General features: G+C 56.0%; 1 protein-coding gene across 1 annotated transcript; it reads right to left on the bottom strand.

Annotated features, from left to right (window-relative positions):
* Positions 1-570: 570 nt before the first annotated feature.
* gli1 (GLI family zinc finger 1) lies at positions 571-14,774 on the bottom strand. The gene is made up of 11 exons (XM_028798730.2): positions 14,281-14,774; positions 7,653-7,787; positions 7,329-7,415; positions 6,639-6,834; positions 5,390-5,522; positions 5,209-5,316; positions 4,993-5,127; positions 3,225-3,374; positions 2,954-3,118; positions 2,636-2,851; positions 571-2,558 (listed from the first exon to the last, which is right to left on the bottom strand). Exons 2-11 carry the CDS (start codon positions 7,738-7,740, stop codon positions 654-656), a joined length of 3,183 nt encoding a protein of 1,060 aa, XP_028654563.2. The 5' UTR covers positions 7,741-7,787; positions 14,281-14,774; the 3' UTR covers positions 571-653.
* Between the last annotated feature and the right edge of the window lie 3,028 nt (positions 14,775-17,802).

Here is a 17,802-nt window from a genome sequence, read left to right as displayed (position 1 = left end):
GGTCTCTGGTGGAGACGTGGCACAACAGCAACTGAATCTGGTAGGCTGGTGACCGCGAGAAGCTGGCATTCCTGGGTGTCTTAATGTCACACAGGTAAGTGAGGGGCTCCCAAATGTTCACTCTCACGGTCACTCTTTGCTCTTTCGCATGCGCACTCCATCTGTGTCACTCTTTCACACCCCCATCTCGTCCATCTCATTATTTCTGAGTCCCACCTAATCCGTCTCACTCTTTTTCAGTCTAATTTTTTTTTACTTTCGCTCACTCCATCTATCTCGCTCCTTTTCATTTTCCCACTGTTTCCTATTTTTCCCTTTCAGTCTCACTCCAAATGTCTCACTCTTTTTCACATTCATCATCACACTGTCTCAGTTTGTCCACGTCACTCTTTCTCACACCCTCCATCTCACTCTTTCTCTATCCAACTCTTTTCATTCTCGCTCTCACTGTGTATGTCTCACTCCTTTTCACTTTTGCTCTCACTCTGTCCATCTCACTCTCACACACCCCCCCCCCCCCCATCTCACCTGGCACAGCCCTCAGACAATAAGTGGCATCCACTGGGCTGCTATCAAACAAAAATAGAAATTTATTTCCTGTGAAAACCTGGGGCAGCGCCCCCTGCTGGTGACCAGCTCTCTTTGGTGCACTCTTAAGACAAGCTGTTGAGAAACTGTGATGTCAGGATGGACGTCATGTCCCCCACCGCCATGTTGGACAGTCCAGACTGCAGTGACCGAGGGGTCTGCGACGAGCTCGGGAGGCCAGCGGGCATCATTGGGTTGTGCTCACCGTCGTCCACGATGGCTGCAAAGTCAATCTGGGTGTTCTCCAGGTCCAGGTTGTCCAGCGGCGACGATTCGGGGTAGCTAAGGAGTGGGCCGTGATGCTGCTGCTGGCTGCCATGGACTTCGGCCTGGCGCATCTCGAGGTGCCCGGAGTAGCAGAGGGAGCTGCTGCCATCGGCGGGCAGACCGCTGCAGTGGCCGTCCACGACAGGGGGCCGCTGCTGGCCTCGTCGCTGCGCAGGTTGGACTAGCAGCTCGTGCCTGTAGGCTTGGCCACTGGGGGCGCTGCAGGCCAGGTAATCTTGGCTGGCATATGGCTGTGCTGCCACCTCGTCCTTCTGCTGCCCGTCCCACAGCAGGGCCTGCTGCGACTGCACGTAGTTGCGCACCATCATCTCCTTGACCTGCATCATAGGCGTCTGAGCCCGGCGCCCGGCGTGGTAGCAGCTCTGGAGGCCCTGGTAGTCACAACTGGCAGAGGCGGGTTGTTGTGGGCCTCGGCATGAGCTCAAGTTGGGCACAGGATACTGCTGGAGGTGCTGCTCTGGCTTGATGATGCCCGCTGCCAGGGCACCACTCTTCTCTTTGCAACTGAACATGGTGCTGTGTGCCTGCTGCTGGCACTGGGCTGGGTAGGCATTTGCAGGCATACCACGGGCATTCTGAACTGCTCGCCCAGGGCTTGTCTGGCCCCAATGCTCCATGCCAGTCACCTGCAGGCTGCAATGTTCGGCGTCCTGCTGATAGCCCCCATAGTCAGAGGGCGACATGAAGCTAGTGCTGGCAGAGGGCATGACAACAGGGGGCAGCTCCGTACTTTCTAGTAGGGCATTCTCTGTAATACTGGGGGGCCGTGGCGAGTATGTGTGCCCAGGCATACTACCCTCTGAACTCCTGTAGTGCCCTAAGGTTGGTGGGGCGGTCATATCACCCAGGCTGTTGAAGCGCTGGACCCTGGCGGGTGCCTGCTGATGCTGAGCTGGGTCACTGGCTCTGCGTGGGCCATACCCAGGAGCCTGATGGGGGGCCAGGCTTGGGCTGTAGTGCCCATACTCATTGGCGCTGTGCCTGCGCAATGCCCTTGGCTGCGCTTTGTAGTCAGCCATATTGGGCAGTGGAGTGGGAGGCGGCCCCCCGGTGGCCGCTGCATACTTGGCCTTTAGGCTGTACTGCTGGGCAGGCGTGAAGTGTGCCAAACCAGGTGGTGCGACTGGGGGTGCATCATTCTCGGCCACCTGGGGGTGACCCCCGATTTGGGAAGCCTCGCTGGACCTCCGACTGGACAGGTACGGGGAGATGAGTGAGGAGCGTCGGGAGACCGTGTAGGCAGAGCTCATGCTGCTGGTGCTGCTGTGGCGCCGCTCGCCAAGCTGGCACAAGGTGGTCAGGTCACCGCTGGATAGCTCCATGACCCTTCGGTTGGACGGGACGGTGAGAGGGTCCACTGGTGGATGAGAGCGGTCAGCGGGACGCATCCTTGGCCCTGTCCAGGGCCCCGGCTCTGAGTGGGTGTGAATGGCAGGCAGCCGGATGCCCCGGGTGGGTGGCGTGGGCTGGCGGAGCTGCTTGAGTTTATCGATCTTGAGGTTCTCGAGGCGCTGCAGGGCTTGGGCGGAGACGGCAGCCGAGTCCTCCAGGGTGCTCAGGTCCTCCAGGCTGCCCCCTGCGTTGGCGTTCATCTCCACACCACTGTCGTTGTTGTTGGTGCTGCCCAGCGGCGAGCGCTCGCTGCTGCAGGACGACTGGCCACCAGGACTGGGCTGAGACTTCTGTGGAGGAAAAGAAGATGGCAATGAATGGATGTGGCACCCCACCCAAGGAACAGCCAATGGCCAAAGGTACTCACCAGTGCCAGCTCTGGCAGCATCAGCCTAGTCTCGTCCTTGTTGGTGGGCACCTCATGTCCTTGCGTAGCCGTCGTCGCCCGGGTGGGGCCCACGTCTCCACGATGCTTCTTGGTGATGTGCGCCTCCGGCCCGTGGACTGTCTTCACGTGTTTCCGTAATGAGCTGGGGTCCGTGTAGCGCTTCGTGCAGCCGGGGATCTTACATATGTAGGGTTTCTGGAACAGCCGGGGGGGTCAGGAGGGGGGCTCTGGTTAGTGTTTGGGGGGGGGGGGGGATGAGGAGGGTAGCAGGTGGCAGGCCCGGTCATTGGCACTTACCTCATTGGAGTGAGTGCGGTTCTGGTGCTTGGCTCGGTCCGAGGCGTTGGAGAAGGCCTTGCTGCACCCCTCGTGCTCGCAGACGTAGGGCTTCTCGCCGGTGTGGGAGCGCAGGTGCGTCTTGAGGTTCTCCAGGCGGGAGTAGGCCTTATTACAGCCCTCAAACTGCAGACAGAGGGACAGACAGACAGAGGGACCTGTCACCCAGGGTGCCACACTCAATGCTCCCTCAAAGAAAGGCTCCACCCAACTCCCCCCTGCTACCTCGTACCGTGCACTTGTGTGGCTTCTCCCCGGTGTGCCGCCTCATGTGCACCACCAGCATGTACTGAGCCTTGAAGGGCCGCTGCTCCCGCGAGCACTCATGCCAGTGGCACACAAACTCCTTCTTCTCCCCGTGGATGTGCTCGTTGTTGATGTGCTGCGGGTGGCAGAGGGGACAGCAGGCTGTAAGTGGGCACCGCCCTCGTTTTCCAGCTCAAGCTCCACCCCTCCACTTATTCTGACCCCACCCCTCTACTCATTCAGGCCCTCCCATTTCCTCCTCCATTCCTTCTGGCCTCGCTCTTCTTCCTTCCCTCCTCCCTCCCTCTGTTTCCTGCCCTTCAGCCTCACCCCCTCACTCCTTCTGGCCCAATCCTCCATTTTCTAGCCCCCAAGGCCCCTCCCTCTCTCTCTCTCTCTCTCTCATTTAGGTCCCACCCCGTCACTCCACTCTCTTTCTCCTGTTCAAGCTCCACCTATCCACTTCCTCTGACCCCGCGCCTCCACACATTAATGCCTGCCCCCATCTTTGCTCCAAGGCCCCCCATCCTCTCTCTCTTGTACAACACTCATCTCTCCACTCCTTTCTCACCCTCCATCCCTCTGTGTCCCACCCCTTGGCCCCACCTCTTACTCCTTCAGGCCCAACCCTCCACTTCCTAGCCCCCAAGGCCCCTCCCTCTCTCTCTCTCTCTCACTCTCTCTCATTTAGGCTCCACCCCTTCACTGTTTTTGGCCCCACTTCCTTTCTCCTGTTCAAGCTCCACCTATTCACTTCTTCTGACCCCGCCCCTCAAACTCACCTCTCCACTCCTTTCTCACCCTCCATCCCTCTGTGTCCCACCCCTTGGTCCCACCCCTTACTCCTTCTGGCCCAACCCTCCATTTTCTAGCCCCCAAGGCCCCTCCCTCTTTTGCTCTCTCTAATTTAGGCCCCACCCCTTCACTCCTCCTGGCCCCACTCTCTTTCTCCTGTTCAAGCTCCACCTATTCACTTCCACTTACCCCGCCCCTCCGCTCATTAATACCTGCCCCTTTCCTCACACTCACCTCTCCACTCCTTTCTCACCCTCCCTCACTCCCTCTGTGTCCCACCACGTGGCCCCACCCCCTCACTCCTTCTGGACCAACCCAACATTTCTTAGTCCCCAAGGTTCCTCTCTCTCTCTCTCTCTCTCTCAATTAGGTCCCGCCCCTTCACTCCTCCTAGCCCCACTCTCTTTCTCCTGTTCAAGCTCCACCTATCCACTTCTTCTGACCCCGCATCTCCACACATTAATGCCTGCCCCATCTTTGCTCCAAGGCCCCCCATCCTCTCTCTCTTGTACAACACTCACCTCTCCACTCCTTTCTCACCCTCCATCCCTCTGTGTCCCACCCCTTGGCCCCACCTCTTACTCCTTCAGGCCCAACCCTCCACTTCCTAGCCCCCAAGGCCCCTCCCTCTCTCACTCTCTCTAATTTAGGCCCCACCCCTTCACTGTTTCTGGCCCCACTTCCTTTCTCCTCTTCAAGCTCCACCTATTCACTTCTTCTGACCCCGCCCCTCACACTCACGTCTCCACTCCTTTCTCACACTCCCTCCCTCTGTGTCCCGCCCCTCTGCCCCACCCCCTCTTTCCCCCCCTCTCCCCTCAATCTTGTTCAAACTTCACCCCTGGACTCCTTGTGACCCCGCCCTCTTCTTGCAATAACCCAAAGACCACGCCCCCTCTCTCTTCTATTGGGTCCCTGCACCTCCAGTCTTTCTGGCCTCACTCTCCCCCAAGGCTCACATGCACCAGTTGCTCCTGGGTGTCAAACTCCTTGACGCAGCCCTCCCAGTGGCAGTTGGTCTCATAAACCGCCTCAGGCTCAGGTTTGCCATCTTCCTGGTCTTCCCGGTTATCCATCAAGCCCAGCAGGTGATCCTAAGAAGGGCATAAAAGGCACAATGAGGAGCTGCTGCCACATGCAGGCTCAGCAACGCAAGTCGCCAGCAGGGTCAGCACCTGAGTCCCCGTAGAGGATGGACTGGGGACGTCACTCTCGGACCGCTCCTCCATTGCCTTCAGGCTGAGGCTGTCCAGCGAGGTGCCGCCCGGGGGTTCTGCCTTCAGCTGTTGGAAGATGAGAATTCAGGCTTAAGCCACAAGAGTCTGCAGAGAAACCAGGTGGCACATGGGTACTTACATGACAGTGCTTGCTGGCACCGTGTGGAATCAGGTGGCAGGGCCCAGATGGGTGTCTCAGAGGGGGCACTTGACCATAGGAGCACCCCGGAGCTTTACTTTGGTTCATTGAGCAGCTGAGCTCCACGGATGGGCTGCAAAAAGTAACAAAGTGTCAGGGCGGAGCTTTGGGTGACCACGCCCATCCCTCCAGAGGGGTCCGCCCACTTGCCATTGGCCTATCCCTTTATGTTATTTTAATGCCCTTTTCCATCTAGACCAGTAGTAACCAGTGGCGAGTGAAGAGACCTGGCGTGGGGCTATGACATCGAGAGGAATACAGGGGGTCACTCAACTAAAGGGGGTCTTGTAGTTCAACATCTCACCTACAGGGAGTGCTGTAAATTAACAGCCCACCTACAGGGGGTGCTGCAGTTCAACATCTCACCTACGGGGGGGGGGGCTGCAGTTCAACATCTCACCAACAGGGGGTGCTGCAGTTCAACACCTCAACTAAAGGGGGTCTTGTAGTTCAACAGATCACCTAAAGGGAGAGCTGCAGTTCAATATCTCACCTATGGGGGGGGTGCTGCAGTTCAACATCTCACCTACAGGGGGTGCTGTAGTTCAACTTCTCACCAACAGGGGGTGCTGCAGTTCAACATCTCACCAACAGGGGGGTACTGCAGTTCAACATCACACCAACAGGGGGTGCTGTAGTTCAATATCTCACCTACGTGGGGGGGGGGGGTGCTGCAGTTCAACATCTCACCTACGGGGGGGTGCTGCAGTTCAACATCTCACCAACAGGGGGTGCTGTAGTTCAATATCTCACCTACGTGGGGGGGTGCTGCAGTTCAACATCTCATCAACAGGGGGTGCTGTAGTTCAACTTCTCACCAACAGGGGGTGCTGCAGTTCAATATCTCACCTACGGGGGGTGCTGTAGTTCAACATCTCACATACAGGGGGTGTTGTCACTCAACACACAATAGCTAAGAACATGGGGTGATGAACAGGGATGAATGTGCAAAGAAAATAACCCATAGCACCTCTTTGATTACTGTAGAGAAGACAATGGAGTGACTTGATGGGCAGTCACTCTGACCGCTGCTTGGAGGGGCTCCACGGCTCAGTGCGTGGGTTTCTGCCCCTCCATCACTCCCAAGTGATTCCTTGAGCAGCACTAAAGACATGCAGGTGACACCTGTTGAGGACACCACTCACTACTGCCCCCCTGTGGCCTGATGACGCTACTGAGATGGTCTCACCTCATGCCCCCGACTGACAGGTGTCCATAGGAGCCGGTGGCCGAGCCACAGCGGGAGTTGAAGAAGGCCACTAGCGAGTTGGGCGAAGTGCGGATCATCGTCTGGAGGTCAATGCTGGCATCAGACAATGGCGAGATAGACAGCGCCCGCTTCTTATTGAGCTTCATCATGGACCTGGGTGAGGAGTAGCGGGTCACTGAAAGCACACAAAGCAGACATTAAGTGTCACCGTAACAGAAAATGAGATTTATATAGCGCCTTTTTGTCCAAACTGAAAAGAAATTACTGAGAGTGCAAGGAATTGAAGATACTAATGGGGTGCCTCAGAGACAGCATTGTGCCCACTCCAGAGGGACGGCCTGTCGCATAGAAGTGATGCCCACCCCTGAGAAGTTGACCCCTTGATCTGCCTTCACGAGACGGGTTGGTTAGCCATCTTCGCCTGTACTTGGTGAAAGGCGCTATACATAAATGAACTGAACTGACAGGGACAAAGCAGGAGAATAAAGAATACACCGAGAAAAGCACACAGGGGGCACAAAAGGGGCACAGGGAAGACAAAGAGAAGAGACAAGGGCACCGAGAGGACACAATGAGGTCACAGAGAGGGCAAAGTGAGGGCATCTTCTCCAGCAGCCTTCTGCCTGACAAATGCAATGACCACTGTGGGCACATATCAGTTTCACTCACCCTCTGTAGCACTGCCAAACTCTGTGCCCGGCATGCCCATGCTGAAGCTCGGCTGACTCGGCTGATTGTATGTCCCTTCATTTGGACCTGTGGAACGAGAGATGCACAAGTCACCAGCCAGTCAGATTAGGGTCAACAGGGCACCAGATAGTCATTTCAGCCTGAAACCAAAGGTCTTCACAGGTCAGGTGCCATTCCTCAGGCCTTAAAGGGGCACTTGCCAGTCAGGTTGATCACTGTAAGAACAGTGCCCCTCATGCTCCATGAAGGCCAGGCCTTGACCAAGTCACATTCGGCCGAGGTCTCAGGAGGATGGGTACTCACCTTGGCCAGTCACTGTTCCTCGGCCTGGCATGACACCATGATGTAGTCTCATGTAGGGCTCCACATATCCACTAGATGGCGTGTACATGGCTGGAGTGGCTAGGTCAGGGGCACACTGGCATGAGCAGGGTGATCCTGTAAGACAGAAACAGTATGAGTGGCCATTCTGCTGTCATTGCTCACTAGTATGGCAGAGCACTAGGAATGCAGACCTCTGATGCCAATGATGCCAATACTGGTACCACTGAGAAATGGCCCAAAACATAACTGAGCAGTGGCAGGCACCAGCTCACCAATCTATCAGTCACCACCAACCAAATCCTGTTTCATTAAGCTTCAAGTTGGAGCCCATTGGCATCAGGTGCTCGGCAGAAACTCACAGGGGGCACACATACCGTGTCAAGCAGACCAAAAGGCATTAGGACAGATTTGAACCCCCATCCCAGGAGTGGCCAATAAGTGGAGCTCTCCGGTCAGGCTCAGCTGTTTCTAAAGATGGGGTCTCTCACTCGGGGGGGGGTCCTCTTAGTCCTAGGGGGTTTTGAACCTGCAGCTTTCTGGCTCCTAGTCTCCCACTTTATCCTGTGGGCCATGCAGGCTGCTCACAGTTCTGGGGGTAAGGAAGTGACCCCAACAAACCCCCCCCCCACATAAGAGGGGAGCGGTTGGAGGGGGGGGCTCGCGTCCAGCCTGAACCGCAGCACATGACTCAGGATGCAGTCACGCATGATGGGCCTCCTCAGACGGCAGCAGCTGTCAGAAAGCAACCTGGGTGGCATTGGGGGGGAGGAGGGGAGGGGGCGGAGCCAGGTAATTGAGCTCCCTGTGCGCGAGCGGGGCGCGTTCACGCACACACAAAAGGGGGCAGGGCCTCAGCGGCTTGAGGGACTTACGCTGGACCTGCAGCTGTGTGCTCCCCCCTTGGGGTCCGCTGCATGTCCAGCAGGTCACCTGCCCTGGCCACTCACATCCGAGTGAACTGTGTGACCTGGGCAAGTCACAGTGTCACCAAAGACACTTCATAGAACTGACAGGCAGCACACAAATGGGACAGAAAAGCAGTCCTTCCTGGTGGGCCGAGTGGACGGCAGTGGACAGGCTGGGGGTGGGCAGTTGAGCCAGGTGAGGTGCCCCCCCCCACCACCACACACACTTGGTGTCCCTGCACAGCCCCCCTCCCCCGATTCCTTTCCTCTCGATCCCCCTCCCCCTCGGCTGGAAGTGAATCCCGCTCCGTCCCACATTCCAGTTTTCCATGCCGCCCGCGCGGAGTAACGTTACCAGCGCACTGGGTGTCCTCGGTTTGTTATGACTTGGAGATTCTGGGATGGAGCCAATCAGGGGCCAGCGCTGCCGGCTGCCTTCGCTTACCCCTCCTCTGCTGCTGGAGCTGGGAGGGGAGGCCAGGCTGGCAAAGAGTGCGGGCCACAAGGGTCGAGACACCCATGTAGAGTGCCGGCACATCACCAGCTCACCAACTGGCACACCGCCTTACTCTCCATCAGTCTGGCTTACAGGGGGACAAATCCATGGAGAAAGGCACTATATATGAATAGCAGTCACTGACAGCTGCATCAGGGTAGCGATGCCACCGCTGCCCAGCAGGAAGAAGTGCTTTGTTTAGGGGCCTGGGCAGAAAGGCACATAGAGAAGTGTTGGTACTGGGGGCTGCTCTGCATAGTGGTGTGCCAGTGTTCTCTCAGTGCCCATGTGGTTGGTCTATATTTCCACATCTATCGGGACAGCTTTCACTTCTAGTGTGGCAGGAGAGTTGCCCAAGACCAGTGCCAAGACAGCAGCCAAAGCATTACTTGTGCCTACTCCTTAAGCCAAGAAGGTGCTGAAGTATCCAATTGCTGTGAAGAGAGGCAGCCAGATGGCTACACAGCAGTGCCTGGTACTGGGCATCACAAAGTGCCAATTGGTAAGAAACTGGCATCCAAAGTACCACACAATCTGGTGAAATGACCACACATGTGGCATAGACCCACAGGGCACAGAAAGCACCCTGCCCTAAAACCCAAGATGCCACCACTGTAGCCAGCTCTACTACACTAAGCCTGACAAATGACTGCCCACTTGAGGTCACACACTGACAGTCACTTGACACACAGGAGGGCACGGCAGGACCACTAGACAGGTGGGCAAGCTGAGCAAACAGCAGCAGTGTCTCGCATATCGCAGGACAATGGCAGACGCTCCTCTATTGTGAGGGGACACAATGGTGACACTTCCTGACACTCAGCAGGTGGGCACCTCTCCGCATTCCACTTTTATGACTTTGGCATTTACAAAGGTTAAAGGTCGCAGTTTAGAAGCCAGCACTGAGAGCCTCCAATGGGCACCAACATACCTCTTCTAAAGTGATTCAGTGAGCAGCATTTGATTGGACTCAATTGGCAGAGCTGTTGGCACAGTGAAGTCTGCCAAATGAGATGAAGTGTGCGGCAGCCTTGGAAATTAGAAGGCCTGCATAATGAGGCACCCGAGGGAAACTGGCACCCACTCTCCACAAAGAGGCATGGGCATCCAGTGCCACTAAGAAACGAAGGGAAAACTGGTCAAAATGGGCACACTGGCAATGAGTCCCACAAAGAGATAAAAAGGGTTTAGTGCCACAAGGTGATCAAGAGCAAACTGGCAGCCAGTAGCACCCAGTGTTAGTCTGAATGAACGGCATCTGAGGCAGGGACCACAGCACTGGCACAGCAGGTCCAACTGCATTAGCTGGGCACACCATATGCCCGCCTCAGCCTGTACCGCGGTTTCAGGCAGCAGCATTGAGTGCAGGCGGAGTCGGGGGGGGGGTTAGGGGGGGCGTGGAGTGCATTCCCGGCTGCAGCCCACCCAAGTAGAAGTGTGCAGGCATGCATGTGCAGAGCAGCGCCTGCCCCCTGCTGTTCCTGCCAAGCCGTCTCTGCCAAAATCAGGCAGTCGGCATAAAGCCCGCCGCTCCAAGGTGTACCCCTGAACAGACAAAGAAATGACAGGACAGTCACACTCCTGGTCACCTTCAGAGACAGACCCCACCCCCGCCCCATGTTTCTGTGGCTCCTGCCTACACCCACCCCATCATCGAGGGGGCCACACATCAAGACACTGGTGGACAACCCATCTCATATAGTGCCTTCCACAGACCCGCGCTGCCAGACACTGTCACGCTGCTCCGCCATTCATCCTTCCTGGGTGGCCTTGTATGACTGCTTAGAAAGGCGCTATATAAGATACAGAGCAGTGGTAAAGCTCTGCAGCTGTCATGAAAGGCGCTATAAAAGGGGCACTGAGGGCGACCCTCTGGTCCTCATAAGCCTGCTGGATGATGAGGGGCGTGGCCAGGGGGAGGTGGGCGGTGCCAGCCTGGCCAGCATGCTAAAGCCGAGCGCTTGACCCACCGGGGTCACTGCGAATGTCTGATTGGTTTAACCTTCCGCTGCAATCGTGTGTCAGGAAGAGCGAGGGGCGCCGAACAAAAGCGGCCGTCCAACGGCGGGGCGTCTCTGTTTACTCAGACCCCCGAGTGGGCCGCTGGCTGCTCAGTCCCAGGCGGGTGTCGGGTCGAGCGCTCCGGAAGTGCCGGGCCACGTATCTGCTGAGCCGGCCAGGGTGGGCAATGAAGCCCCCTTCACGTGTCCCTAACCCCCCCCCCCCCCCACCGCCCCCTCCTCATTCCCACAGTGAAAGGCAGCATGAAAAGGCCACGGCGGGGTGGGGGTGGGGTTGGCTGGCTAATCTGCATGGACAGACAGCTGGCATTAAAGCCGCATTGTTTCAGGTTCAGGGAGTCTGAAAGGACGACGACTGGAGGCCCTGATCCTTGCATCCCAAGCAGGGGTGGTCCGGGCGGCTAGGAGGGGGGGGGCTGACTGCAGAAGGTGAGACGGGGAGGACAAAAGAGCTCGAGATGGTGGCCCATGACGGCAGCGAGGACACCCACTCGGTGGGGCGCCACACCTTGGCCTGACAGCAGTCAAGCACTTGGGGAACATCTATGGAAGAGTCCATCAGCGGGCACAAACCGTCCAGCGGATTGGCTGGCAAATCCCCTGGAGTGAAGTGTGGAGGGCATAGCTGAGTGCCTGTAGGAAGCCACAGGTACTGAATGACCAGGGAGTGGACACCCTGAATTATTACTGGGTTGGTAGTGAATGCCAACAGGAAGAATGGACATGGACTCTTTACTGTTAGTGAGGCGGGTACCAGCGGGTGGATGAATGGCACTGCTGGCTAAAAATGTCCACAAGTGAGCCCTGAATGTTCAAAACAGTGTCGTCTGGATACATCAAGTAGCCCTCCAGAGACCAGCTAGACATCCCGAATGTCCATCAGAGCAGCCACCTCAATGTCGAACCTGTGGTCACTCGGCCACCAAGGTTGGTCACTTCAGCAGCTCACAGTCAAGGTCAGAGGTCAGTTACATTCCCTTATACTGGATACACAGAGAAGACCTAAGCATCCAGAAAGACATGCCAGCCAAGAGGTGGGTACTTTTCTGGGCTCTGTTGGAGGCCAGACAGTTGGGGGGGGTGGCACTATGACATCACAAAGGTAATGCAAAAAAGACAGAACAGCAACAGCACCCCCCTGAGGTGAGTGTCACCAGGCAACAGAGACAAGTCGTGCCATCACTTACCAAAGAGACAAGGCCCTGCAATGCCACTACACTGCAAAGATAACCAAGGTGAATGTGTGCCCCCTGGGGGCCGAGTCACTTCAGTGCCACCATCTCCCTACCTCACAGGCTCTTACTGGAAACAAAAACATCACCAGTGGCACCAAGTCACACTGCAGGCATCATGCCACTGTGGTACCACATACTGAGCTCCACGTGAGAGATGGCCACCTGACAGGGTAAGTGCCCGACCTCTCCTCGACATGTCTGCCCCCATCCCCGGGCAGCCACCCACCACGGATGCTGGAGGGTGAACCCTGCTGTGCTTTGTGATGGACTCTGACATCTGGAGAAGCCATCGGTGTGCTGGGCAGCAGGAGGCAGCTGTCTGTGTGTCCGAGACCTCACAGGCAGAGAGGAGGGTCAGGGTGGGGACCAGAGACACTGCTGAGGTACAAGGAAGGGACATGCTGGTCATGGGCAGGCAGGGAGTGTCAAATGAGCACCAGAGGGGTTGGAATATGCCAACTGGGCACCAGCAGCACCAGTAATGTGTGAACATGCAGCTGGGGATGAGACCACCTAATGTAACAGAGAGGAAGAACATGCCAGTCAAACTATAACAGATGACACCAACCAAGTACCAGAGGCATGGGGTATACCAGTTAGAACCAGAAGGATGGTGTATGCCAACCTGACACCAGTAGCTCCAGTAAAGTATGAACATGCAGCCTGCGGAAAAGGAAAACCTGTGTCAGAGGGGACAGGGCATGCCAACTGGACACCAACACTACAAAGAAAATCCAAACATGCACACCACCTAATGTAACTGAGGGGAAAATAATTGCAGTCAGACTATGACAGATTACACCACCTGGGCACCAATGGGATGGGGTGTGCCAACTAGACCACAGCAGCACCAGTAACGTCTGAACACACAGCCTGAGATGAGACCACCTAATGCAACCGAGAGGAAAACTTGTGTCAGAGTAGACCAATTGGGCACCAAAGGTGGCAGAGTATGCCAACTGGGCTCCAACATCACCAATTAAGTCTGGACATGCAGACCACCTAATAATAATAATTCATTACATTTATATAGCGCTTTTCTCAGTACTCAAAGCGCTATCCACACAGGGAGGAACTGGGAATTAAACCCACAATCTTCCACAGTCTCCTTACTGCAAAGCAGCAGCACTACCACTGCGCCACCTGTGAGGAAAATAATGCCAGTCAAACTCAAACAGATTGCACCACCTGGGCACCAGGTGAAGGCCCCACTAGCACATATAAACTCTGAAGATGTTGTCTGGGGTGAGACCAACCAATGTAGCTGAGAGGAATATCTGAGCCAGCATAGCCAACCGGGAACCACCAAAGACAGAGTATGCCAACTGGACTCCAACATCACAAAGATGGTGCATACCATTCAAGAGGGTACAAGGAATGCCCACAAGCCACGTGGGATTTGACCCCATAATGTAACTGATGGCAAGCTGCCAGTCAAACTGCAGTCCAGGAAGAGCAAAGACAGGACAACTGGGCACCAGGGAAACCAGTAAAGTCCAAGAAAGGAGACTGGGATTAAGCTCCCTAGTCTAAGCAAAGGTACCTCATGCCAGTCGAAACCCACAAACTGAACACAAATGTAAACCCTCAAAAGCTGGAGGAGTAATTCTGCCCGCTTCAGCATGCCCTTTGACCCCAGTGCCAGTCTGGAGCTCCTTCTGGACTTCACTGGAAACACCAACAATGAAAGTCCAGAGTGATGACTGGTTGGGGGGGTTAAAGATGGGCCGGTCCGGGCAGCCTGATGGCGGTTCCAGGTTCGAGGGGTACTGCGGCGGAGAAGACGGGGATGCGCGCAGTCCGGGGGCTCTACGAGTGCAGATTCTTCATTGATTTGTTTTCCGATTGGCATCGCGAGTGCGGGTGGCACATGAAGACGAGCGAACGGCGCCGCGTGCCAAGGAGCGCCAGTCTGGAAGAGAAGAAGAGTAGAAGAAAAGAGCCTCGTACCTCTTAAAAGGAGCTGGGGTCCATGAGCTGGCGGTGTTCGGGGGTCTGCGCTACACCCCCTTCGCCCGGGCTATATAGCGCCGTGCTCGGGATCGAGTCGGCTGTGCAGGAATTTCCGCTCGGCTCCTGTGCGGCTGCCCTCCTCGGCTCTCCCAGTCCTGGACCACCCTGAAGCAGGAAGTCAACTTTTTTGTTTTTCCGAAGTGCGCTGCGCTCCTCTGCGCTCCTCCGCTCCTCTCATTCACGCGCTCCTTCTTTTTCTTTCTTTCTTTTTTTGCTCTTCTTTCTCTCGCTCTCCCATTCGCCGTCTTCTGCTTCCACGGTCCCGTCGCCAGACACGGAGCTCGCGTGATGTTTTGCTTGTTTTTTTTTTTTTTCGCCCCTTTTTCGCGCACTCACAAACTTTTGCGTGGGGTCCCGCGGCGGTTGAGATGCTCTGAGCCTCTGTGGCCGGGAGCGCGGCGCGCGCGCGCGCGCTGGGAAGAAAGCCTGGAACGGAGTTACGAGCCTATGAACCGGAGTGCGCGCGCCCAACTCCGCACCACTGGGCGGCGCTACACGCGAGGAGCTGAAGGAAAGACGAAGGAAAGACGAGCGAGGAAATGCGGGGATGGTGAGGGGCGTGGAGCGGCGGGCGGCGCCCCCCTTCTGAGGTCCACTTATTGCTGGCCAGCCAGCCACTTAACGCAGCAGGGAGGAGCACAGGGAGTCGCGATAACAGCCACTTCAGGACGTGCTGCGTGATTAGGGGGGCTGCAAATGGACCCTCACTCCATCTATCCAGGTCTTCTGGACTGGCTGCGCGCATGCACGTCATTCACTCAGTCAAAGGCATCGCTTTTCTATATAGCGCCTTAAAGGAAGGGCGTAATCTCAAATTGCTTTCTCATTCTACAGTTGAAGGACATGCAGGACAGGTGGACCGGTGATGACAAATTGACCCCTGACATGTGGGTTCACTCTGGCATCGACTGGCATCCTGCTGTGTGCCCAACACTGCCAGGATGGGCTCAGTTGGATTAAGCAGCTTTGAAATTTTGACTTGGGGGGGGGGGGGGGATGGGAATCTTGACATCAACACATTCTGGTCAGGGCAATCTTCCTGGGTCCAACACATAATCTCAGGCCTGGAAGAGTTGGGGTAAACCCTGGGGGACCCTCAATCTACAAGATGATATTTAAATAAGAACGGGCACACCAGTAAGAGGGGCACACTGGGTCAGTCACATCACCGACTCGGGTGCATCACTCTCAAGAGAGCACTCCGTTTATGACATGGCCGTGTCCTGCAAAGCTTGTCGTCCACCTCCTAATAGATAGCCATTAGTCCTGCAGTCCATCCTGACCCATCGTCTACTTTAGTATTGGATTAGCTGCTAGTCCCACAGTCCACCTTGGCCTGATCTCCACCACCTACTGGGCAGTCAGTCCTACAGTTTGCCATGGTCTGTTGTCCACCTCCTACTGGACAGTTATTGGTTCTGCAGTCCATCCTGACCCCTCATCCACATCCCAGACAATCATCAGTCCTGCAGTGTACCCTGGTCTGTTGTCCACCTCCTACTGGACAGTCACCAGTCTTACAGTCCAACTCATCCCATCATGCCCGCAGACCCCAATCAGCCGATGTCACCTACCTGTCACCATGCTGACCACCTGCCAGGCCATTTTATCCCCTAATAGTCTCAAGGATTTCTCTTTCCATGCAGATGGTCGCCCATGTGAAGAGCCCAGGGTCCTCAGCCTGTAAACAACCTCCCTACATGTGACCCTGCTGTGGATAAGTGGGTTTAGAGAATGGATGGATGGGTGGGTGGGTGGTCTACTATCAGTCATCAATGTATGTGGTGCCTCCTAGTGGCTAAGGCTGTGGATTTTAAGCCACTCGTCGAATCGCCAGACCAAGCGGTGTCAGTCCTAGAAGGTACAGCGGTCCATTGTACAAGATCAGTTTATTCATCCAGCCCTCCATTTTCAAACCCGCTTATCCAGGGCAGGGTCACTGGGTGTCCACACACACACACACACGCGCGGACACACACACACACACACACACATACACACACACACACACACACGTGTCCGTTACTCCATGTACTGCTAGTCAGTCGCTCGAGCGTTCAGACTGTCGGCTCCGGCGCGCTCGCTTCGTGCTATTCAGTAGCACACGGTAGCCACCAGAGGGCCACCGAGAGCCGCACTCCCGGCACGCTGAACGCCAACGCCGTCGCCGCGGACTCTTCGGACCTGGCGGTGGGTGGTCTGCCTGTGGTGCCCGCTGGGTGCGGTCGTCGCTTTGTCGCCTTTCAGTGACGATTCAGTAATTACTTGGCTGGCCTCCCAGTATCTCCAGCGTGTCCATCTTAACGTCGACAAAGGGTCCTGCGCTGCGGGGATCGGGGTGGTCAAGTGAAGGCGCTTTTGGTGTCCGCCGAGTGGGCCATCCGTTTGCTTTGTGCCTTATGATGTCCGCCAGGCGGCGACCCAAATATGGCGACGAACAAATCCATCAACTCTTTTTTTTAAAAATTCCCTCCAGTTTGGTGGCACGGCATATGGATCGTTCGTCTTATATAGCGCCTTTCCTTTGACGGTCAGTTATCACGCGTACCCCATCCGTCCTCTCATCTCCAGTTTTCTTTCCACAATCGCCGGTAACCGGAGCCCATCCAACGAGAGTCCCGCCCTGGACGGCCACTCAGTCTGACTTTCTCGTCTTCTGTGCCAGGTTCAGACAGCTCAAGAATGGCACGCAGGGCATGGCACCGCCAAACTTGATTTATGATCCCACATTTCCAGGGTGCGCCAGCGCGAAGTTGTTGCTGGGGTCGGGATTTGAATGAAAAATTCTTGCATTTATTCTTGCAAAGCAAATCTCCTTTACCACCAGCAGGGGGCATCAGCATCTAAGAAACAGCCGCCAAGGTCCCGTCTCTTCAGCAATTTCTACCGTGGCGGGGGTCCCACTAGGGGGCGGTGTTTTGTACAATCTGTGTGGTCACTTTGCAGATGCAGGTGGTCCTGCTATGACATCCTTAATATCCAGAGACCCCGTATGATGAGACCCCCGTCAGTGTGTCCCATGTGCTTTGTTTGGTCCCCCCAGAGCTGAATATAATGGCTGTGTTTTACCAAGGGTCTCACTTTCATCCAGATGGTGTAATCAGCGTCTTCAGGATGCCAGGACTGGGCCACACACCAGCCAAGCAATCAGGCGGGCCACGACCCTGAGTGTGATGTACCCATCTGGGGTGTGAGGGGTTGAGGTGCCCTCCAACATCTGGACTGTGTAAATTTCTGGAGAGACCCTCTCGTGTGACACCCTGGATTTAGGCAGTGACATTGCTGTCATCCATAACAGTTCAGCGGTGCCCTTCACTTGTTTGGAGTGGTCATTATTGGCATCTTCATTGTTGGTGTCTGAAGCAGAAAGAATTGTGGGTCTGAAACTGGACCACTGGACATCACGGACAGAGACCACGCTGACCAGGGTCACTCAGAAGAAAAACCAGGGGGCACCTC

The sequence above is a fragment of the Erpetoichthys calabaricus genome, chromosome 3 (genome assembly GCF_900747795.2).
Source record: "Erpetoichthys calabaricus chromosome 3, fErpCal1.3, whole genome shotgun sequence".
NCBI lineage: Eukaryota > Metazoa > Chordata > Cladistia > Polypteriformes > Polypteridae > Erpetoichthys > Erpetoichthys calabaricus.
This window is presented reverse-complemented; position numbering and strand designations above follow the sequence as displayed.

Excerpts from the sequence above, each read along its gene's own strand:
- gli1 (XM_028798730.2), bottom strand. The coding sequence starts at position 7,740 with ATGTACACGCCATCTAGTGGATATGTGGAGCCCTACATGAGACTACAT. Across the intron at positions 6,835-7,328 it reads GTTTGGCAGTGCTACAGAGG|TGACCCGCTACTCCTCACCC; the intron begins GTGAGTGAAACT and ends GTGTGCTTTCAG. Across the intron at positions 2,559-2,635 it reads TGCTGCCAGAGCTGGCACTG|AAGTCTCAGCCCAGTCCTGG; the intron begins GTGAGTACCTTT and ends TTTCCTCCACAG.